This window comes from Biomphalaria glabrata, chromosome 1 (genome assembly GCF_947242115.1).
Source record: "Biomphalaria glabrata chromosome 1, xgBioGlab47.1, whole genome shotgun sequence".
Classification (NCBI taxonomy): Eukaryota; Metazoa; Mollusca; class Gastropoda; family Planorbidae; genus Biomphalaria; species Biomphalaria glabrata.
This window is the reverse complement of record NC_074711.1, coordinates 39,545,318-39,569,898: the sequence shown is the minus strand read 5'-3', so window position 1 is coordinate 39,569,898 and position 24,581 is coordinate 39,545,318. Positions and strand designations below refer to the sequence as shown.

At 34.2% G+C, this 24,581-nt stretch overlaps 1 protein-coding gene across 9 annotated transcripts in view; it reads left to right on the top strand.

The window, feature by feature from the left end:
* The first annotated feature begins 1,386 nt into the window (after positions 1 to 1,386).
* LOC106071540 (coiled-coil domain-containing protein 125-like) overlaps positions 1,387 to 24,581 on the top strand; it is a 30,052-nt gene continuing 6,857 nt past the window's right edge. Inside the window, exons 1-7 of one of the 9 annotated variants that reach the window (XM_056035804.1) lie at positions 1,387 to 1,480; positions 6,080 to 6,362; positions 6,897 to 6,940; positions 9,165 to 9,251; positions 12,837 to 12,908; positions 23,142 to 23,233; positions 23,412 to 23,494. In XM_056035804.1, coding sequence (XP_055891779.1) covers positions 6,188 to 6,362; positions 6,897 to 6,940; positions 9,165 to 9,251; positions 12,837 to 12,908; positions 23,142 to 23,233; positions 23,412 to 23,494 — 553 coding nt within the window. In that variant the 5' untranslated portion in view covers positions 1,387 to 1,480; positions 6,080 to 6,187. Of the gene's footprint in view, positions 1,481 to 5,865; positions 6,363 to 6,896; positions 6,941 to 7,127; positions 8,003 to 8,560; positions 8,585 to 8,684; positions 8,820 to 8,841; positions 8,967 to 9,164; positions 9,252 to 12,836; positions 12,909 to 19,073; positions 19,160 to 23,141; positions 23,234 to 23,411; positions 23,495 to 24,581 lie in introns of those variants that run through there. The other 8 variants (XM_013231674.2, XM_013231673.2, XM_056035797.1 and 5 more) reach the window with 8 other exon arrangements.

The following is a 24,581-nucleotide window of genomic DNA, read 5'->3' as shown; positions in this document are numbered from 1 at the left end:
TTTCATTAAATCACAAACATTAATCAATACGGTACCAATCGCTTTGACATCAAAACCCAAAACGATGCATCAATGATGCTCTGTGTTCACACACAAGGTGTCAAGGACACGGCTAGCTCAAAACAGTAGCGGAATTTTCCAAGAATTAAAAATAGCTGTCTAGTTTTATCGCCATTGAAAAAAAAACAATACTTGTATTCTAACAATAAAAAAAAAAATTACTATGAATATTAAAATACCAAACATAAAGATGGAGTTCATCAAAGAATGAGTGAGAATCCTAACTGAAAGAGAATATTTTTTCAACATTCTAATTTTTTAAATTAAAAAAAAAAAAAAACTTTTTTTTTTTTTTTACATTTTTTTCTTTTCTTTATTTATTTTTACATTTCGTTCCAATGCTTTGGCGGGCCGGATATAAGCACGTCGCGGGCCGGATCTGCCCCGCGGGCCGTAGTTTGGGCATCGCTGGTGTAAAGGATGAAGGAGATATGAAAATGTGATGTAAACGAGGTTGATGTTGAAATCATAGACTTATATAGTTGAAATATTATTATTCATTATACAAAGATTAAATTCTCTTAATCTGCTATTTATGTTTCTGTTTGGCGTTAAGAGTCTCATCTGCTCCTAACACTGGTATAATAAGGATATAAATGGTACTTCTACTAGCGTAGTGTAGGCCTACATTTGTAATTGTTCTTTTGCCTGAAGGCCTGATAGCTACTAATACTAATCAAGAATTAGAATATATTTAATATTATACTAGTCTTCAAATGGGTTATTCGCCATCTTTTCCATGTAGATATTTATATCAAAAAGTGTGAAAGATCAGGCTAAACACCGATTCTGTTGTTGAATACTATTGTAGCCTAATTGTTGTGTTTCATGTTCGTTGCTTTGATAAAATGTGCCCACAGTGTCAAATCTCTTGTTGAAGTTATAAAAAAAAGAAAAAAAATTGGTGTTGACACATTTTTTTCCATACGGTAGCCTAGTAGCTGTTGTAGGCCCTACTTATTTTTCCTGCGACGCAGGAATTCTGAGGAATCCTGCGTTATTCTTCTGCCGAACTGTATATAGTCATAATTTTGTCAATAGCCTCCACGGTGTAGTGTACGAAATTTAAGAAGTAAGAAATTTTTTATATTTTATTAAGGGATCACAAATTTGCTTGTGCCAAATTCTAGTTTGGCAGAAATGTTATCTACACTAGCTGACTTTCAATTCTTGGTGCCTTTTTAGTGAGGTGGGGTCTTCATCCCTACTGTTGGTGGACAACTTCCATGACTACAACTCTCCTTGGAGGTCATAATAAAAGACTTCTAATTCACATCTGTGAAGTTGGAATTCCCTAGACAGGAGTGCATCATAAAAAAGGGGGAGACTACTCTTAGCATACAAGTAAACTTTGATTTCGCTCTTAAGATGTTCTTTTACTGAGATCTAGATCTAGATCGAGATCTAGAATCGGCCTTAGGTCTATAATTTAGTATAATTTTCTAATTTAGATCTATAGTATTATCTTATTATCTAGATTTTAAATTTAGATGTAAATCTATGATTATAATAATACTATACTATAATAGACAGGATAATCCATGCCATACCATATAACAATATATCATAATATTATAATTATATATCATGATATAAAATATAAATTATTATATTTTTATATCAATGAAATGAACTATCATCTTATCCATGTCATGATAATCATAATCATAATGTTACTCACTGTAAATGTATCATCATGATATGAAATAATGAACGGATTATCATTGATTATGATTGATAATCATGATTATATTATCATAAGATTCATATTCATATGTCTATTAGTATTAAGACTAGATTAGATCTAGATCTAGGTCTAGATTCTATCTAAGTCTAAGTATTATAATCTATTACTATTATGTCAAGTCAATGAAATTCATGATTCAGATGATATTCACATCATATTCATAATCATATCATAGTCATAGACTCTATTTTAGAGTCTCAGTCTAGTGACTCTAGTATAATATGATAATGATGTACTAGTAATAGAGACAATAGAGTCATAGTCATAGATAGACTCTTGAACTAGAATAAATACAATATATTGAATATATTCAATATTTTTTTTTTTTAAATAAACATTTGTGATTTGACTCATTTGTAAAAAATATTTGTTAACAATTTATTTCAAGTTTCATCTAGACTCTACTATGATCTACAAGAAGTCTAGATGTGTAACAAATAATGAATCTAGATTGCTCTAGAACTAGACTCTAGACTCTACTGGTCTCTACTAGTAACTAGTGTCTAGGTTTCAATTTCTTGACCAGCACTGGCAGCAGATAATCAGAAAATAGATCTATTTTTTTTTCTATATACTATAGGTCTAGATCTAGTCAATCTAGTCTAGATTATTCTAGATAGATCTAGAATCAACTTTAATGATACTACTGTCAGTACTGTCGTTAATATTGGGCATTTGCATTGTCATAGCCATAGGCCGCATAGGACATGATAGGGCAGTATGAGTTTTGTAGAATAAACCTCCAATAGGTGCAGTCATGGCTAGACTAAATCTAGTTACGTAGACTCTAGATCTAGAGTCTAGGTCTAGATCTGTTTCTTGTCAAAACATTGATGTTAGTCAATTTAGTGTCGTTAGTGAAAGTTGGTCGTTATTTAAACATTTGCTATTTTGTTAAGACAGCTAATGAGACGAATCTAGGTTATATAGTATTATAGTCTAATTAGTCTAATATAGTCAATATGAATATAGATTTTAGATCTAGATCTATATAGGCTAGATCTAGTTCTATAAGACTAAGTGAATTAACTTTGTGTGTCCAGTCATGGATTAATCATGAATGAATATGGAATAATTGAAATGAGTCGATCAATATGTAGACTCGATAGAGTACATCATTATAGTATGATTATAGTCTTGTCATTGACTAGCCCTCTAACTCTATTAATCTATTATATCTAGCAGTGAGAATACAGAATAATGTTTAGTTTAAATAGTTTGATAAATCATTCATATTTCACTATAATCTAGATCTATTTTTTTACATCTATAGGCTACTCAACTCAGTAAAGTAACTAAAAAATAATCTAGTGAATAGGCCTACGTATCTTAGTGAGGACATTAATAGTCATAATCTAGGATTTAATTATAATACTGTTATGACTTTGCCATGCGCACCGCCATCCAAGATAGTGCAGAAAGAAGGTGCGCACTATCAGTGACCAGACAAGTCGGATGTTGACATAAGAGACTAACGATTTCCGCCCAAGTCTAGAGCCAATATGGAGATGTTGTACTCAAGGCAGATGTCCTTTGTGTTTGTCATGTCTCCGTGTAAATAAACGTCAATGTCCTCGTTGAGTTGCCTCACTTAAGTTATTACAATTGGTTGTCAGAAGTGAGATTATAGGCAACTCAACGAGAAGAGGTAGGATTTACAATGGCAGCTTTGAAACGATTAGACCAACTCTCAGTTAGATAGCTTAGGAAGGAACTTCGTAACCGATATGAGATAATTGGTGGTACCAAGGAGGTGCTTACAACTTGTCTCCGGCAAGCCTTGATAGATGAAGACGAAGATCCAGATACCTACTTATTTGAAATTGAACCGGAGATTTATGAGCTTATTGGCAAGATAAATGAAGCAATGTGTGAACAAATTAACAGTATGGGGAACAAGGTAGATAAAATGTCTCAGCTGAAAGAAGGAGTTAACTCGTTTGTAAAGGAGCAGTTGCCTGTAGACTCGTTGGTTAAGAAGTTGCGTGGTCAAGACTGTGGTTGCACAAACAGTGGTGACGGAGACGCTGGGGATTTGAGCGCCGTCTGTGTCTGTGTTGTGGGCAAGTCTTGTGGTTGTGACTTTCAAGACGAGAAACGTGATGGCGATTGCTGTGATGATCTCAACGGGATGTACCGAGTCGAACGGAAAGAGACAAATGAAGTATTTGTTCCTGTTGTACCTGTTACCAGTACCTTAACTGAAGTCTGTTATGTGCCTGAAGCGTTTGTTCCTGTTGTACCTGTTACCAGTACCTCAATGAGCCGGACAGATCAAGACAACGTTGGGTCTGCTTTCAAGCCTGTTGCTATGGACCTTAAAGACCTCTGCCTATCTGTCGGTGCTCACGAGGGAAATTCGAAGCTTGACAACTGCATCCAGAAGTTTAGCATGAACTGTACGTGCGGCGCTTCACACATAGAATTTAGATGCCAAGAAAACCACCAACAGCGCATATGTACTTCTACCATCATCATCGACATTGGCATAGATGAATGTCAATCAAATCACTCTAAATCTGAGCTGTCAAGAGAAAGACATTTTTCACTTGAACCTGAAGAGACCTATCTTCTGGACGTAAGACTGTTGTCTGAGGATGACTTCGGTGCATTGGACTTTGCTTGCAACGTGGCTGCAAGCGAACCTGAAGCTCCCTTGAGAGGCGTCTGTCGGGAAGGTCTGCTGAGACAGCGTGTCCGATCAACGGCTGTGCTGAAGAAAACAGTGCTCGACCCTATCTCTTTGAGTGGCAAACGGCCATGTCATTATCGCAACAACAGCCTGGTCAACTGGAGAAAGAGAAAGCGGCACTGGAAGAAAACAATGCGGATGGCCTCGTGGGGAACACGCTCCCTGCCGCCTGTGGCTCCCACTGATCGACCTCCACCTGAACTTTCAAACCTCAGCTGCAGTGTTTCTTTTCGGGACGAAAAGTGCTAAGACTGGGGCAATGTTATGACTTTGCCATGCGCACCGCCATCCAAGATAGTGCAGAAAGAAGGTGCGCACTATCAGTGACCAGACAAGTCGGATGTTGACATAAGAGACTAACGATTTCTGCCCAAGTCTAGAGCCAATATGGAGATGTTGTACTCAAGGCAGATGTCCTTTGTGTTTGTCATGTCTCCGTGTAAATAAACGTCAATGTCCTCGTTGAGTTGCCTCACTTAAGTTATTACAATACATTTACTATATCTCTAGTTAATAGTCTCAATTTTGTCAATATTCAATAATATTATGAAAAATAGATGACTGCCTGTTCATGTGGTAGATCTGTCATTCTATGCACTTTGTATCATAATGGTAATGGTGCCAAGTTTTAACTTGCACTCCATCATGGGCATATGATGAAAAGACCACACTAGAATTAGCAATTTGTGGTGAATACATTAGCAGATGGCTAGATAAATTGCTTACCTTTTGAAAGCTGTGCTGGATAGTGCACCGATCCCATATGAGGGGTAACTAACTGTATGCCACAGAAAATCTTTTTTGGCAGGCTTGAAGAAAGGCATCATAAAAGAGGTGCTCCCTATAAAAGCTTTAAAGACCAGCTCTGGTACCAGCTTGCCTCAACTGGTGTAGAGGAGAATATGTAGCTCTCTCTGGAAACAGCCTTCTAATGAGACAGCTGGAGATCTTTTACAAAGGTAGCAGGATACACATTTGAGATCAAAGGGAAAGCTACTGCCAAAGAAAGGAGGAGTTAAAGAGAACTAAAAAATCAGCAACTGACAGACAACGGTTTTGTCTGCACTTGATGTTGCAAAATATGTAGGTCACAGCTAGGACTGCATCTCCATGTGAAATATTGCACATCTTCTTTTATAGTTTTTATAGTTTTATAGTTGATTCATTACATAGTGGGGACACATACATGTTACAAAGAAATAAGCACATCAAAGTAGTAGTATTGTTTTATTGTATTATAGCATTTTACAAAAAGATGGTTCACAAAATATTTCTTTCTAAAAACTCAACTTACTTTAATTACTTCTTCACTTTACTAAATGTTACTTAATAAGCCTATACAAAATAAAGATCTTTATTATATTTTTTTCTCAGTTTTTTTTTTTTTTTATGGTGAATATAATTTCAAAACATACATGAATCCTATGGATAAGGTAGACAAATCGGAAGATGATTTCTTTAACATCATCTGTGGAGATCTTGGACTAGGAGAGTCCACAAGAAGTTCAAATGTTTTAAAATTTGACAGAAAGTGTTACTGCGTTAATAATTCACATCAAAATGCTTGTCATTTTAACAAGGTGCAAAGTGTTTTTATTTCATCACCAACTTGTGCATCTAGTAACCCTTTAACTGATTGTTCTTGTGCCTTACCTGGAAATTATGCAACAAAAGGAAACTTGGAAGCAATGAATTCTGAGAGTAATAGTGATTTGGAACATTTCCCAACATTCGCAGATGTGCCATATGGTACTTCAATGAGACAACAAAAGAAGCTTTATGAAAAACAAGTAAATAACCTAAGAAAATTATTGACTATAAACCAGGCAGATGGATTTAAGACATCAGCAAACAATAATACAGGTAATCTTCCTTTTTTTTTTTTTTAATTTATAAGATTTAATTTTTTACTGTAGATATATTTTCTATTAAGTAAAGCAAATTGTAAAGTCTTTGTATTATGTATGTTATGGTAAGACTAGAAGTTTTCTTGCTTACTTATTTAGTATAAATTCACATTAAATTGATTTTTTTAGCATTGTAGATACATCTAGTTGCCTTCTCAGTACTGAATTTCAGTTTTATTGGTTAATGGCATTCTGCTAAAATTTTCTTAACAAAGTAGTGGTGACCCCTTGTGTATTATAGTAATGTGCATTTCATTTTTAAAATGTTTAAAAAAATGTTTGATATACTGCTAAATATCCAAGAACCTAATCCTATTTTAAGCTAATATTTTCTAGCAGAGCAAACTATAAACCATTCAGTTGACACTAGATTAAAAACTAGCCTAAAATACCTAGGTAGAAGGCAGGGCAAATTAAATATTTCAAAATATTTTTTTTTCCATTCCTATTTATTGCACATTTTATGACATTTGTTGTTTTTTGTTCAAAGCATCAAAGAAAGACATTGAAGAGCAGCTGTTGGTAGCACTTCAGGTAAATACTTTTATATCCATTTATTCCACACTTATGAACTGGAGTATTTCTCATCCATCGTTTCTCTTTTGTCTCAACATATTTAATATTTACATCTTTTTTTTTTTTTTTCATTTACTAGTGATACTGATTTATAAATTCTGTTTTAACTGCACTGAAAGTATTAAGTTTTTGTTCTAAAGTACCGGTACAATAGTTGGTAGCTTGGGAAAACTAGGTAACCAAAAAATATAGAAGCTTCTTTAGCAATCAGTGTCATAATGACATTATTGATACATACATATTGAATTAGACTTCATAATATATCTCTGTGTTTACTTATTATGAATCATGATTAAAAGACCTTGCCATCTATTGGACAGATTATATTAAGCTCATCTGTTTCTTTGGCTGACTGTAAATGAGGGTGTAATTTGGCCAGCTCAATAACAATCGCTTTTACTTTTGCAGTGTATGTCAGGTGCCCATTAAATTTGGGGGAACTAAGGGGCATCATAAAAATACAGAAGTTTGAAATTTCAGTCTCTACTGGGGTTTGAGTTTGAGACCCCTCAGCACTTTACCACTTAGCCACCATGCTTCCACTGGGAATACAAAATCTACATTTTGTTTATGAGGGCATGAAAAAATGTCCATCATCTATTAACTTTAATTTGTTGTGTTTGTTGCAATTTTCTCATCTATAACTCTACATGAACGTGATTTTATGTTGTTGTTTTTTTCTTAGTCTTACTAGCTATAGTCTCCATTTTAAATGATGAATTTTACACCTTGCTTTTAAATATCTCAGTGGTAGTACTCATCTTTTATTGATTAACAATATTAACCAGCATTACTATAATATAATAAAAAAAAAACATATCATTATTCAATGTCCAAAGCAGATGGCAGCTGTTGTTCATTGTATTCAGGAACTACAGTCAACTCACACATACACACTCTGACCCACACTCACAGCCTAAACATTGGTTTATCTTTTCTATGGCCAAATATCATTTAATTAATTTTTTCACTGAAAACAACTGTCTGACCTTCCTGGATAGTTTATAGCTCAATTTTTTGGTAAATTTGTTTATTTTGGTGATTTCTTTTTTATTGAATTAACAGTTTTCAATTAGAAAGATTTTTAAAGTGTTAACTATTTGTTGATTTTAATGAAACATATTAACATAGGAAAACTGTAAAACAAATAATTAGAAAATACTGCTTGTTAAATATTTTTTAGTATTTGTTGGTCCATTAATGATACGGTATTATTGAATAAACACTGCTTATATTGGTCAGTGCTAATAATTACTTAATTTTTTTAAAATCAATTTTGACTTCATGTTACAGTTTCCTATTATATAGGCCTATTGATTTTTCTTACATTATTATAATGTGTTTATCCTTTATAACCCTTTTTTTTTTTTTTTGGAACTAACCCCCAAGACAGAACTGAACTTTTTAATGACAATGTTTACAAGAGTTACTTAAAGTGTAAGCACAATGTGAAATCAGTGAACAAAAATGAAAAAATCAAAAAGATAAGAATAATTTGATTCTCTTTCCATGCTACCTTATCAATGTATGAGAAAGAACATATTGCCAGAAACCTTGTTTCAACAGTTTTAAAATTCATTTTTTTTGTTTTAATGTTGCCTAGTAAGTATATACTTTATTTTGTTGCAAAGGTAAACCATTTATCCCTCAAATTGTGTGTGTGTGTATGTGTGAGATATTTTTAGATCTTTGAATTAAACAACATTCAACAGTGTGTGTGTATCAGCAGTTTGTCATTATGGACTTGTAAAGATTCTGTGTTGTTGAGATGAGCACAATGGCACAGATGTGTTTGGTTTCACACTCAGGATAATCTGTACTCAGGTCTATTGACTTGGTAAGCTGTTACACAGCTAACGTTGGCAGCTGATATGTCAAGCTTTTAGAAGGCTAGCAGTGCAGCTCAACATTTAACTTTTTAAACTTTATTTTAAACAGTTTTATTTGTTTCTAATATCTATCATAGCATGCCCTTCTTTTGCAGGTAAAATACAAAAGTTTTGTATTGATCAGAAGTAAAGTTTTTATTGTTAACTCTTTGGCATGGTATCCATCTGCTATGTGCCAACAAATGATTTTTTAAAAAATCTAATTGCTTTCAAATCTTGTTTTAGTCTTATTTATCTTTCCATAAAATATTTTCCATAAAAATACTCACAAATTGTTATATTTGTTAATGAAGGAAATGGATGAGCTGAAAATTGAATTGGATGCATGTCGCAAGCGTTTAGAGGCTAAATACAAAGCTGTAGCAATATTAAGAAAGCAGGTATATATATATTTTTTAAAATGGAAAACATGTTAAAAGCCTTTTACTTTTAGTCTCTTGATACAGAAGACAGTTGTATATACTGTACCATTGCTGCTAGAGTCATTAACTTTATTTTGCTTTTATACAGAAGACACTAGTATGTACCTGGGTACTGTATCATTATTGCTTGACCCCTTAACTTTTAGTGTCCTGTTACAGATGACAGTTGTATGTGCTAGGCCAGCTGTAACTTTTAGTTTCTTGATACAGAAGACAGTTGTATGTACAGTATCATTGATGTTAGACCCCTTTATTTTTAGTTTCTTGATACAGAAGACTGTTGTAGGTACAATATTATTGACACAGGAGCCTTTTACTTTAGTTTATTGGTACAGAAGACAGTTTAGTTTCTTGATACAGAAGACTGCTGTAAGTACAATATCATTGACACAGGAGCCTTTTACTTTTAGTTTATTGGTACAGAAGACAGTTGTGTATATTATACCTTCATTGCTAGGGTCCTTTTAGTTTCTTGATATCATACAGAAGACAGTTATATGTACTGCATCATTGATACTAGAGCCCTTAACTTTTTATTTCTTGATACAGAAAAAAATTATATGTACTGTACCAGTGATGCTAGAGTCCCTAACTTTTAGTTAGAAGACAGTTGTGTTTTCTATACCAGTGATGCTAAAGTCCTCAGCTTTTAGTTTCTTGGTACAGAAGACAGTTGTGTTTACCATACCAGTGAAGAGTCCCTAACTTTTAGTTTCTTGATACAGAAGACAGTTGTGTTTTCTATACAAGTGATGCTAGAGTCCTTAGCTTTTAGTTTCTTGATACAGAAAAAACTTATATGTACTGTACCAGTGATGCTAGAGTCCCTAACTTTTAGTTTCTTGATACAGAAGACAGTTGTGTTTTCTATACCAGTGATGCTGGATTCCTTAACTTTTAGTTTCTTGATACAGAAGACAGTTGTGTTTTCTATACTAGTGATGCTAGAGTCCTTAGCTTTTAGTTTCTTGATACAGAAGACAGTCGTGTTTTCTATACCAGTGATGCTGGATTCCTTAACTTTTAGTTTCTTGATACAGAATAAAGTTGTGTTTTCTATACTAGTGATGCTAGAGTCCTTAGCTTTTAGTTTCTTGATACAGAAGACAGTTGTGTTTGCCATACCAGTGATGCTGGATTCTTTAACTTTTAGCTTCTTGATACAGAAGACAGTTGTGTTTTCTATACTAGTGATGCTAGAGTCCTTAGTTTTTAGTTTCTTGATACAGAAGACAGTTGTGTTTGCCATACCAGTGATGCTAGAGTCTTTAACTTATAGTTTCTTGATACAGAAGACAGTGTGTGTACCATTTATGCTAGAGCTGTTTATTTTTAGTTCTTGATACATGATACATAAAACTTACTGAAAAATGTGTGACTGTCTCATCATCCCTGCCATGAAACCAATAGCCTGCAGCTTCCTAATGTACTGTGGGAAGAGTTTTACAAGCGCCAAATTATGGGTTAGTTATGGCCAGCAGGCTGAAGTTTGGACATCACTGTAATAAAGGACTGGAAAGTAGCTAATGTCACCCCCCTATTTAAAAAAGGAGAAAAATCTGACTCAGGAAACTACAGACCAGTATCACTTACCAGCATCACATGTAAAATCCTAGAACACATAATATGTAGCAACATTATAAACCACATAGACAAACATAATGTCCTCACACCAAACCAACATGGCTTTAGGAAATATAGATCATGTGAAACACAACTAATAGGACTAATTGATGATTTTTCAAAAGGTTTAGATAATAGTGAACAAATAGATGCTATCTTACTAGATTTTTCTAAGGCTTTTGACAAAGTTCACCACCATAGTTTGCTTAAAAAATTAAAATATTTCGGCATTAATGGTCCACTGCATCAGTGGATTAAAGATTTTCTGATAGGGAGAGAACAAACTGTAATAATAAATGGCTCTAAATCAACACCGATAACAGTAAACTCAGGTGTACCTCAAGGAACAAAAATATTTCGGCATTAATGGTCCACTGCATCAATGGATTAAAGATTTTCTGATAGGGAGAGAACAAACTGTAATAATAAATGGCTCTAAATCAACACCGATAAGAGTAAACTCAGGTGTACCTCAAGGAACAGTCTTGGGTCCACTACTAATTTTAATTTACATAAATGATTTACCAAATTGCATTACTTCAGGAACAAAAGTCAGATTATTTGCAGACGATTGCATAATATATAGAACAATAAAAACAACACAAGACACAGATATTTTACAAAGAGAATTAGATGAATTACAGAAATGGGAATCAAATTGGAGCATGTCTTTCCACCCAGAAAAATGTCAGTTGTTAAGAGTAACAAAAAAACTAAAACAAATTAATTCCACTTAACTTATTCATGGCAAACCAGTAACACAGACTAAAAATGCAAAATACCTAGGTGTTATAATAAATGAAAAACTGTCATGGAATCCACATATTGATGAAACTACAAAAAAATCAAACAAAGCATTAGGATTTATTAAAAGAAATTTCTATAAATCAAATAAGAACATAAAACTAAAATGTTATTTAACCTTGGTTAGGCCAATAATAGAATATGCATCCTCCGTTTGGGACCCCTCAACTCAAGAAAACATTAAGAAACTGGAACAGACACAAAATAGAGCAGTGAGATTCATAACAAACCAATATTCATATTTAACTAGAGTAACACCTTTAGTAAAATCACTGAATTTAGAAAGCCTTCAGGACAGAAGGCTCAAAAGTAAAGTAGCAATCATACATAAAACACTGAACCATAATCTTCAAATACAAAAACAAAGTTTAATAAAATACTCTGAAAGACACAAAGATAAAGGCACATTCCTTGTCCCATATGCTAGGACAAATTTGTACAAATACTCCTTCTTCCCTAGTGCTATTAGAGCATAGAATGGGTTGCCTGAGCTAGCCAGGAAAACCAGTGACTTGGCAGAATTTAAGTCATTGGTTAATATGCATGACTAAATGCATGACGCGTAGGACGTAATCATCTTCTTTTTTGAAGTAACGTCTGTATTATATAAGATAAGATAAATATGTAATGCTGTAATGTAATATATGCTTCTGGCCACAGAAATGGGTCAAATCTGCTTCACCTGTAATAAGTACTTTACTTTACCAAATAATAATAATAATACGGCTTGTCTTGGAGTCTGAAGATTGAAGAGGAATGCAGTATTTCTCTTGGCTACACAGCCCCAGCTGTGACCTACATTTTCTTCCTGTCAAAACATAAGTTGTACTCATTTTGAAAAATCCTTTTGTAATTTATGTGTACCTCAAGCATTGAAAGTTCAAAGTAAATATTATAATATTATATGCAGTGAATATATTTATATTATGCAACAAAAAAATATGTAGCTTGACAACCTGTTATCAAGTCTGTCAGGCTTGTATTAAACATTAGCTTCCAACAGTGAATGATTATCTTTATCTTTTGGGAAATAAAACACTTTATCTTTTATCAGTTATTTACTTTACATTTCTTTGGTGTCATTCTAATTTTCTTATCATTTCCCCCATTCTAAAGGCAGAAAATGCTGATACAGAGCTGAAGAATACTGAAAAAAAGGCCAGTGAGACTAGCAGGAAACTTGAACAGGTCAGACATTGTCACATGGTTACTTTGACACACACACACACAAAATAAGGTCACAGAATAACAATGTAGTGGTTAATAATTTATCATATTTCTCAAAACATCCATTTCACGATTAGATAAGAGCAAGGCTCATGTTCTTCATGTGTCTGCCTGCTTAGTTTTGTTGTCAACTAAACCCTTTTTTTTTTATACGTTTATTAACAATCTCAAGTTGAACTTTTGACTTGAGATGGTGCGTAATAGGCATGGGAATGCTTTGCTTTGTATTAACAGATAATGAAACATTTTAGTTGATTTGAAAACCTTTTAAACTGTATTCATTCTTCAGAAGTATTTCAAATAGGTTATTTATTTCTATAATACTCTCTTAAAGTTTAAACAAATCAGCCTTTAAATTGTTTAAAAGCTGTAGACATCCCTTTGCATGGCTAGTTGTTACCCATTCCATTACATTTTTAGGGGTTGTTTTTCTTATTTAAAAATTACCTGATTCCTTTACACTTAAGGGGCTGCTTTTCTCATTTAAAAATTACATTTTTAAATACAGTTTGGTAGTTTAGGATCTTCTTTGATCAAAAGCATAGAGCTGTTTTAAGGGCTGATTTAATTAAGTACTAGAAAAGTTGACTTAAAGTTTAGAAATTGTCATGCTCAACTGTACATAGTAGCTTCTGAATGTGTAGGAACTGACCAGGTTTAGAGGTCAAGTTGTGTATATGTAAAATCATGATCAAAATATTGGGTCAATTTATTTTTGTTTTTGGTCAGGACACATCTGTAAGAAATATTTAAGTGTATAAACATGCGGCTCACAGAAAAGAGAGAAAGTTCTAACTAATGGAGGATAATGCTGTATTCATCTAGTTAAATCTTTTAGGATGACTATTAAAAAAAAACAAGGCAAGATATCATAGTTGTTATTGGTCATTGTCTTTTGATCAGTAATTATTTATTCATTGTTCACTGTGCTTTGTTTAACAGTAATATTTTTTTGTCAGTCAGGCTTTTCTACTACTTATATGATTCATACAAGTGATTTAGATTTGAATTATCTTTGCAATGTAATTATTTCATTGAATTGAGTTAGAAAATATTACATCAAAGGAAAAAATTTATTCAACACTGTGCTTCTTCAGTGTGTTACTAAAGAGGTGAGGTACCTGCGAACCTGCAAATGTTATGTTGCTTTAAGAGACAAATAATTGATAGTGTGCAACACATTTACACCATAAATCTAGCAAAAGGAAAAATAATTTTTTGTATTTAGAGATGCTGTTAATATTTTGTTGTTCTGTTTACCCATCTACACATTGTACCTAATACTTGTATGCTGCAAAACTCAATTAGAAAAGTTAATTATGACACATAAAATATGAATATCAGAGCACGAATAATGAAGTAGAGGAATAATTATTTTGTTTAGAGTTTTTCAATATTGCTTATTTGTTTAAATGACATTTTAAAAAATAAAAATCAGTATTAGCTCAGGTATACATGTCCAGGGTAACTTTTCTTCAAATTAACTGTTAATGTATTAGTTGTATAATTTGCATGTTAATCTTTTTATTCTTTTCTTTTTCTTATGGATTACATATAGATAGTATCTACAGTATACAACCATTCTCTGCTAAACTTACTTAGATGGCAATAACATTCCAAATTAAATTGAATTTAATGTATTGTTACGTATTTCTGAATTTTCTGGCTAGATGTATTAGTTGGCACACAAATAAAAACACATCAAAGAACTTGACGACTAAACTTTCAGTTTCATATAACTTTAATGACTATTAACTCTAACAATTCGTCACTGTAACATGTAGCGTAGAAGACTGTACAATATCTGTCAGTTTACAGTTAGCTATACTTCGATGTAATTCATCTCTTCACTTCGTTGCAATTCATCTCTTCTCAACTTGTTTCGAGCCGTATTCCACAGAACAGACCAACGACACACTTCCCAGTGTCGCTCCAGGTCTCCCAAAGCTGAACCAAGTCGTACTCAAGTCTACCGAATCAGAGCCGCACACGTCTTACATCGACTGTATCGACTGTAACGGCTCAAGTCCACTGTAGTACGCTGTATAGACTTTAACGACAGTAGTCCACTCCAGTTAACTCTACCCTAGTTAACTTGCATCGAGTCGTACACATTTCTCTTCCACAGAGCCGCACACGTCTTACATCGTCTGTATCGACTGTAACGGCTCACTCACGACTCCATACGACTGACTTTCACATTAACTTTCTGGCTTATATAGAGTCCCTAATCGCTTCTCCAAAGTTGCACAAACACTCCTAGTATCCTCTGGAATAACATGTCAGGAAACGTCACATCCTGTCTTTATTTATACATGTAGATTCCAGAAAACACTTGCTGCAGTGTCATCAAGTCGGGGTCACACGTAGTGACCTTTATCTGTCACTGTTCATTAGTAACTGTCCCCCTACTTAGATCTGTTCGTCCCCTGGAACAACACGTGTGGACACGTCACATCCTGTCTTTGTTTGTACATGTAGATTCCAGGGAACACTAGCTGCTGTGTCATCTCGCCGGGGTCATATGTTGACCTCTACCTATCACTGTTCATTTGTAACACTGCCCCCTTCTTAGATCTGTTCGTCCCGAACAGATTCTACTTCATCACGATACTGATGAAATCGATCGACGATCAAGTAGGAAGCTTTGGTGGTTGCCCCCTTCTCAGAGATGTTCTTTCAATCTGGCAGTTGTCCATCTTCTTTCCATAGAAGAATGGGAGCCAAATCCTCATTTTTTCAGCAGTTCCTCACAAATGTTTTCATCAATCTTGGTATGGAAACATCGACCTTCAGATGACGACATTGGGCACTCTTGTCGAGAAAATTCATCAGCATTCTAACAAGTTCGTGCTTCACTGGCTGAGTTTTACATTTTCAAGCATCTTTTTCCAGAGCTTCTTCAGAGATGACCAGGTTCATTACAGTACAGCAATATTCACATGCTCTTCTTTTAAACAACAGTAACTGACTTGGGTTTGTACGATGTTGGGTTGATCTTCTTGTACAGTTTTATTTGTACAGTTCTATCTCAGATGGTTACTCACTTCACAGTTCTGGCATCTTACACTAGTTCTGTCCTTCTTGCTTCTGACTTGATTATCGTTCTTCTAAAACCTCTGTTATACTTCATCAAACCTATTCTAATGAGGAATGTTCTTAGATTATTCTTTAGTGGCTTCACACTTTCAACTGATTCGTAAGGCTTTCTTCTTTGGTTTATGGTTTCGGACAGAATCTTTCTAAAAACATGGGCTGTGGAGTTTCATCAGTGCAGGTGGGGGTCTATCAGTGGGAGAAGTGGTGGGCTTGTTTTCTAACAACATGGGCTATGGAGTTTCATAAATGCAGGTGGGGGTCTATCAGTGGGAGAAGGGGTGGGTTTGTATCTTGATCTTGTTGGAGCCATCCACGTTGCACTCTGCATATGTCGCTTTCTCCAACTCCTCAATTTGATATTTCTTTGGTTGCGTTGATGTCGTTGTCGTTGTCTTGCTTTCCTGTCGATCAATGCTGATGGCAGCGACTTAGCACATAGGAAGGCATTGTATTTCATAGCTGTAGTCATCAAGACTGTTGATCTAACAAGTTGCTTCAGCATTATTCTTCGATGGGTGCTTTGCGAATGAGCTGCAAGTCCACTTGAAGGCAAGTTGTCAAACACGTCATCACCTTCATCCGAGTCTAGAGGACTCGGCTGTGGGGCAGGTTGATAACATTCAACGTGCAAAGGTCCATCAACTTCAGCATCAGATTCTATTGTGTTTCCTTGACTTTCACCAGGGCTTCTCGCGCTGATCTTGACAGCTGGACATGCTTCTGTTAAGTCCAGACCTTGCTGGTGTATTTCTTGGCATTCACAGTCTTCTTGTAAAGCTACGTACGTACAGTTCTTGTCAAACACGTGGGTGCAATAATCAAGCTTCGAGTTCCTCTCGTAGACACTGGCAGATAGAAGACAGAAGTCTTTAAGGCCCACAGCAACAGGCTTGGACGCAGACCCAACGTTGTCTTGATCTGTTTGGCTGGTTGAGGTACTCATATCAGGTTTATCTGTAGTTAAAGCTTCGGTCAAACTAAAGGTCTCTTCTATTGTTTCTTCAGCGGTCTCATTCTGCTTTTCGTTGAAATAGTAACAGCTACCGTCTCTTTTAATTTCTTGTGGGCCACATTCGTTTGGTTCGCTATGACAGTCACAGACAGCACAACCATCACCAGCATCCCTATCGTAATTGTCTGTATCGCCACATTCTTGGTTGGACAATTGTTCGCTGTTCATCAATGGTGTATCTCTTTCATCTGTCGACTCAATCTGATAATGTTGGGTGTTCAGCAGCTCATTAATCATGATTCTAGTTTGATCTTTTATCGTATCTGTTTGTTCTTCTGTCTTGTTGGGCGTGGTAGCTATTTGTTCATTCTCATTCATGGCTTTGATCAACTGGTTAAATGAAGAAAATCTGGTGTTGATTTCTGATTCTATCTCCTTAATGCTCTCATTCACCGAGTTCATTTTGTATTGCAAAGTTCTCATGAACTCCGTCATATTAGGTTTGATTTCAAATTGGCAAGTGTCCGGATTCTCATCTTTCTCCAACAGGGCTTGTCTGAGACATGCTGTTAGCGTTTCCTTATTTCCGTTAAGCTGTAGACCTCTTTCTCGAAGCTCTTGTCTAAGTTCTTTCATGTCAAGTTCAATAAGAAGTTTGATGGAACACATTCTAGCCAGAAAGATCCCACTTCTGACACCAATTGTTACGTATTTCTGAATTTTCTGGCTAGATGTATTAGTTGGCACACAAATAAAAACACATCAAAGAACTTGACGACTAAACTTTCAGTTTCATATAACTTTAATGACTATTAACTCTAACAATTCGTCACTGTAACATGTAGCGTAGAAGACTGTACAATATCTGTCAGTTTACAGTTAGCTATACTTCGTTGTAATTCATCTCTTCACTTCGTTGCAATTCATCTCTTCTCAACTTGCTTCGAGCCGTATTCCACAGAACAGACCAACGACACACTTCCCAGTGTCGCTCCAGGTCTCCCAAAGCTGAACCAAGTCGTACTCAAGTCTACCGAATCAGAGCCGCACACGTCTTACATCGACTGAATCGACTGTAACGGCTCAAGTCCACTGTAGTACGCTGTATAGACTTTAACGACAGTAGTCCACTCCAGTTAACTCTACCCTAGTTAACTTGCATCGAGTCGTACACATTTCTCTTCCACAGAGCCGCACACGTCTTACATCGTCTGTATCGACTGTAACGGCTCACTCACGACTCCATACGACTGACTTTCACATTAACTTTCTGGCTTATATAGAGTCCCTAATCGCTTCTCCAAAGTTGCACAAACACTCCTAGTATCCTCTGGAATAACATGTCAGGAAACGTCACATCCTGTCTTTATTTATACATGTAGATTCCAGAAAACACTTGCTGCAGTGTCATCAAGTCGGGGTCACACGTAGTGACCTTTATCTGTGACTGTTCATTAGTAACTGTCCCCCTACTTAGATCTGTTCGTCCCCTGGAACAACACGTGTGGACACGTCACATCCTGTCTTTGTTTGTACATGTAGATTCCAGGGAACACTATCTGCTGTGTCATCTCGCCGGGGTCATACGTTGACCTCTACCTATCACTGTTCATTTGTAACAGTATTAAAAATGAGTTTTTCTTAACATTGTGAAATCTAATCTATCTATCTATATTTGCAACTATATATATATATATATATATCCCACAAATTATATATAAATATATTATTCTTTTTAAATGAAATTGTAATAAAAATTCTATAGTTGCTTTATTTTCTCATTATCTTCTATGTGATTATTGGTAAAAATTGATGTTCACATTAAGAGCAAAATGTTTTGCAGCAAATTAACACATACAAAGAATATTTCATCTTTCTGTTATTTGAACATCCTCTGTTTCACCTTTTGAAATGCATTTACAAGTCATTCTAGAAAATAGAATACAAATGAGGGGGCAGTTTTTACATTTTATTTTTACATAAAATACTTGTAAACAAAAATTTAACACAGATTTTTCTGTATTAATGTGTTTACATGTTAAGTGCATGATCATAATTTTTGTGCATGCTTGTAGGAATTAAGTAAACTACAGTTTGAACTGGAGTGGCGGGAATCTTCATTTATTGATAGCCAGCAGACATGGGCTGAAAGGTTCGATAGGTAAGAAGAATATTATTTTTAAACTAGGATCAAATATATCTTCTTTTTTTTCATCTGTCTTCTAATACTTTAAAATCTGAAACCATCTTTAATCTGGCAATAGCCATAATTTCTTTAAATCTGAAGTCCTATTTAATACATTGTTACAAAACAGAAAGATTTGCAGTTGTTATATACCAAAATTCATTATATTGTTCTGGTAGTCACCTGTATTGTACCTGATTTTATTATATGGCCTACTCATGATAGCAACAGCTGTAGCCTACACATCAAGCTTAATCAATATGAAGCTTTTATGAGCCTGTGATAAAATAAAATGTGCACATACTCATTGAACCTTTTCTTGACTATGATGTTGAAATGTTTTAATTAGTCAGCTTGACATTTTATTGGGGGTGGGGGGATCACTGCTCTGGATATTCTGGCTCACACTTTTTTTTTTATTTTGGGATTTTAGGTTAATTATATATTTTTTTTTTTGTATTAGCTTTAGGCATCTTGCAAGTGAATAGTTGTGAAATACTTTAAAGACATAGTCTACAACTATTTTGTTTTGTGATACATTAACATCTTTAATGCATCTTATGTTTCTGGTAAAAATTAAATAATTTCTTAAAAGGCATGAGTTCAACAATTATTTGATTTGCATTTTAAAAATATTTTAATAATAGAATTTGTCAGTTGGTGTTTTTTTTTTTGTTTTTTTTTTGTTTTTTAGTACTAGAAGAATAATTAATTTTTTAATTCTTACAAATCTTAAATATTTTTTAGCATTGATTTTTAAAAGATTGATATTAGAGTGCAATTATTTAGCCCATATCTTTGCATTATGTCTGACTTATTTTATAAAATTTCTAGTTTTACAATGTCAAATAGCCTTAAACCAACCTTTCAAAACTATACTAATTCTCCTCTCAGCCTCTTCCTTAGCATCAATTTAAAAAATCACTTCTTTGATTCATTCCAAGTTCATTTACATTAGAGAATCTTAAAAAATAATTTTAATTTAAGGCTTTAAATTTTAAATAATCTCAATTTAATTAATAAGTACTTTTTTTTTTTGTATTTTATTGAAATAAATAATCTTCATTTTGATAGACAAACAATCCACTTTTTATCATCCTATAGATATAATATGGTAAATTTTAAAAAATGAGTCAATTAATATAAGAAATATTTAAAATTCTTTGAAATGAAAACATACTAAGTTTATATAAAAAGAAACAAAATATGCTTAAAAAATCGTTAATACAAAACATAAAAGACAGTAAAGTATTTGATGATTACATTATTATTTATTAAATTTTCTTAAATTGCAAGTATTTGAAAATCGAAGACTTTTGTTGCTAAAAAAATTAATTATTTTTATTAAGTTAAAAAAATATACGTTTGAATTTATAATTTTTAAAAAGAACATTGAAATCGGTACACTATGTAGCAATTTTGGATTTTTAATTTTATAAATAAGTTGCATTCAATACCAGATACTTCAGTTGATTTGTTCCCAGGGTATATACTGTTAACCCCACTCTTTTTTTCTTATTCATTTTCAATAAAATGGTAGGGGAACCCCACCTCCCTCCTTTTTTTTTTTAAATTGTATCCTTCCACTGAAACGGCTTGAATTTCATCACTTCGAATTTATTATACTTTTGGCCCATAAATTCTAGCATCTGTTACATTAGTTGGAACAGACCACATTATATCACCCCCTACTTTTGGCCCGGGAATTCTACTATCACTTTTTGCTCTAGACTGTCATCTTGATGGTCCCAGGCTCAAACCCAAGTTAGTGTCATGCCCCACCATCTTCTTTTCTGAAATTTGGACTAGGCTGAATTAATCTTTAATTCTGAAGAAACATCATCATCATCACCATCAAACTCCATTAGAGTGAGGGCTTGAGAGGCTCAAATCCTCTCTTGCAAAAGCCCTGGACAGAAACCCTGCTGTCTTGCGTAGTGCATAAATGTCGCCATACAGGTCGAGAATTTTGGGTTTCCCAGACCTGTCGAGACGGAGATCAGCAAGTCTGGGGCAGTCAAACAGAATATGAGGCACGGTTTCCTCTTCTTCCTCGCAGCGGGGGCACCGTGAATCAAAATTTGGCCATAGCCACGAGAAATATAATAGCTTGCTCAGGCCTGGACAGCCTCCACCGCGGGGAAGTGTGGTCAGGGTGCCTCATGCGCTCCCAGACTCCACGGGCTTTTTGGGACTTGTCCCAGCACTCAAACCACTTTTCCATTTCTGTTTTTTGTATTATACCCAGGGCTTGATGAAAGCTCAGTGGGTGGAATTTGCCCTCCCTGGTGGGCCAAAGAGTCTGCAATTGTGTTGCCAGTCACACCTATGTGACTCGGTACCCACTGCATTATTACAGGAGTGCCATAGCGTTGTTTAATGTTATGTGAAGCCATGATGACAATGTTGACATTGGGGGGCCATGGTCCGGGGCTTTGCAAAGCCTGTAGTACAGATTTTGAGTCAGTGACCACAACAATCTGTGTTGCCCTCAAATGTCCCTCGCTGAATTGAGAGTCAATGTCTTTTAAGGCTTCACAGACATCGCAAACATGTAAAACAATTTAAGGCTATGATGCGCCCATTAAACCTTCAAGGACTTTTTAAGTCCTTTGACCAGAAAAACCTAAATGGGATGCTTGACAATAACGTAGTACCGGTAATAAAAACCTGCCCACCCAAAAAAATCCTAAATACAATTTCTGATTATTAGTCAGCTTCTCAAGTCAATATTGAAATATTTGATAGATTCTATGTTGCTTTTTGGCCATAACAGATTTCAAAAAGAGATTAGTTATTCATGGTGTACATGTAAGTTAAGAAATAACTGATTGAAATTTCACTTTTTTTTTTTTTATTAAAATACCTTTAGAACAACAGTAAAAAAAATTTTACATCTAGTTTAATGGGCACTCATATATTTACAGTGAGAATTTGTTGTATTTTTAGTTTTAGATCTATAATACATGTCAATCAAGGTCTAATCTTATATTATAAATTACTGAATTCCTTCTTAACAGAAGATATTCGTAATAAAATAACTTCAGATGCTAAAGACTTCATACAGATCATAATTTGGTTTTATTAATTGCTTTTGTTTATTTCGACTGTTGTCTAGATCTACATGGTAGAAAAAAAATGTTTAGAATCAAACATTAGGCATATAAGTTGGAGCAACAAGAAAAGAATTTTCTCTATAAAAAAAAGGAAGTGCACATTTTGTCAACTTAACAAATAAAATTGGGTTGAAATTGTGAATAAAAAATTTGGTTTAAAAAATGGGCAATTTAACTCTTGCGGTTTTGATCATAAAAATGATTTAGTTGTTCTAGGCAGAAGGAAAGTTAAAAGTAGGTTACATTTTTTTTTTTCATCAACTGCAAGACAATTGGTTGATAGGTTAGTGGTGAGTCAGAGCTCTTGCGTATGTATCATAGATTAATAACAATCTCCAGTATTATTTGTATTTAAATCTTAACATTAATAAGATGAAAAATATTTAACTTAGAAATATATCTTTCTTTTGGCTAGGTCTTTTTTCTTTTTTTTTAATTTAACCTTTATTACATTTTAAAATTGTAACATCATGATACCTTTGTAAAGGTTTATTTTGTTATATATTAAGATTTTTTGCACTTCAGAAAGTTTTTTAGACTAAATTCAGCACATTATTACAATTGGTCGAGACCATCATTAGATAAGTCAATTAGATATATAAGATATATCAAAAAAATATTATAGGCAATGTATATTTCATAATTATATTTATAAAGAATAGCCATATCAAAATTCAATTTCAATTTTAAAATACAGTTCTTTGTTATGGAAAGTCAAAGAGTTGTTTAATAATGCACTATGGTATCACATTTTGTGGGTTGATTTTTATTTGAAATTTTCCTTTCTATGTTATATGTACATTATGATTTAATTTTTTTTTTAAATGTTTGGTAATATTTAGCATGGTGATGGGATGAATGCTTTGGTTCAGGCATTAGATGCTAATGATGTGGCCAGGGTCTCCAGGGAAATGTTGGAATTAGAGTTTGGCAGGTAATTCAGCTTATTGTTAAAACTGAAGCACAACATTATTAAATTGGTTTATGTAATTATTTATAATTTCATTTCATTAGTAGTTAGTAGGCCTACTGATTCATTTCTTTTAATAAAAATTTAGTATCCAATGTTATCAGTTATCTTATATAGTCCTTTTTTTGTTGTTGTTATCTAGGGTGTGCCAGGAAAATGGTAACCTGATGTCAAAACTAGAAGCCAGAAATGAAGAATTACGCAGAGCTAATGCACATAAATCAGGTTGATAAAATATCTATTCAGTAGTTAGCATTCTAATCATCATCATCATCATCATCTTTTCTTTGAGTTTTTCATGGAACATAGGGCCTCAGTAAAAACATGACACTCTCCATGGTCTCTTAACACTTTTTTTAATGGCTTCCCAGTTCTTTCCTGTCCTCTCAGCTGCATCTAGTATACTGCGTCGCCATGTTCTTTTTGGTCTTCCATTACATCTTGTTCCCTGGGGGTTCCACTCTAAGGCCTGTCTAGCTCTGTTGTTGGTATCTTTTCTAAGGGTGTAACCAATCCATCTCCACTTCCTGTCTAAGATCTGCACTTCTATAGTTTTCTGTCCACTCATCTCCCACAGTTTGGTGTTTTCTACTTTGTCATACCAGTGTATTTTTAAGATATTTCTCAGACATCTATTGATGAAGGTCTGTACTTTTTTGTTGTTGCTTCAGTAGTTCTCCATGTTTCAGAACCATACAGTAGAACCGCCTTGACATTAAAGATTCTTATTTTAGTCTTGTTTGAGTTGTGAGGAGATTTCCAGGTTGGTTTTAGCTGTGTAACTGTCTCATGTGCTAGATTTATACGATGTTTAATGTCTTCATCTGTTCCACCTGATACACTGACTACACTCCCATGGTATATAAAACTATCTACTTGGTCTGTTCTGTCTCCAATTTGTTTGTTTTTTGGTGGTTTATTTTGAGGCCTACTCTTTTTCCTACTTCACTAAAAGCTGTGACCTTTTCTTTTTTGCATATCCTGTAATCTGTGTGATAATAAGGCTAATTCCAGATCTTCCAAATTTTGTGTGAAATTCCATTGAATTCCTTTCCCTGAATAAGAGTAGGCTTCTTTTGTGACCCTATCCAATACTAAAAAGAACAGGAGTGGTGAAAGAAGACATCCCTGTTTGACTCCTGTTCTGACTGGAAATTCCTCTGACAGTTTGCCACAGTTCATTAGAATGCTACGTACCTGTCAAGTAGCTAGCATTGTAATGAACTATTTTAATTCAACCTATATGAATCTCCTAAATGTTTTAATGCTGCCATTTGTAAAATTTCAGAAAATTCATAATCTTTTAAATTAA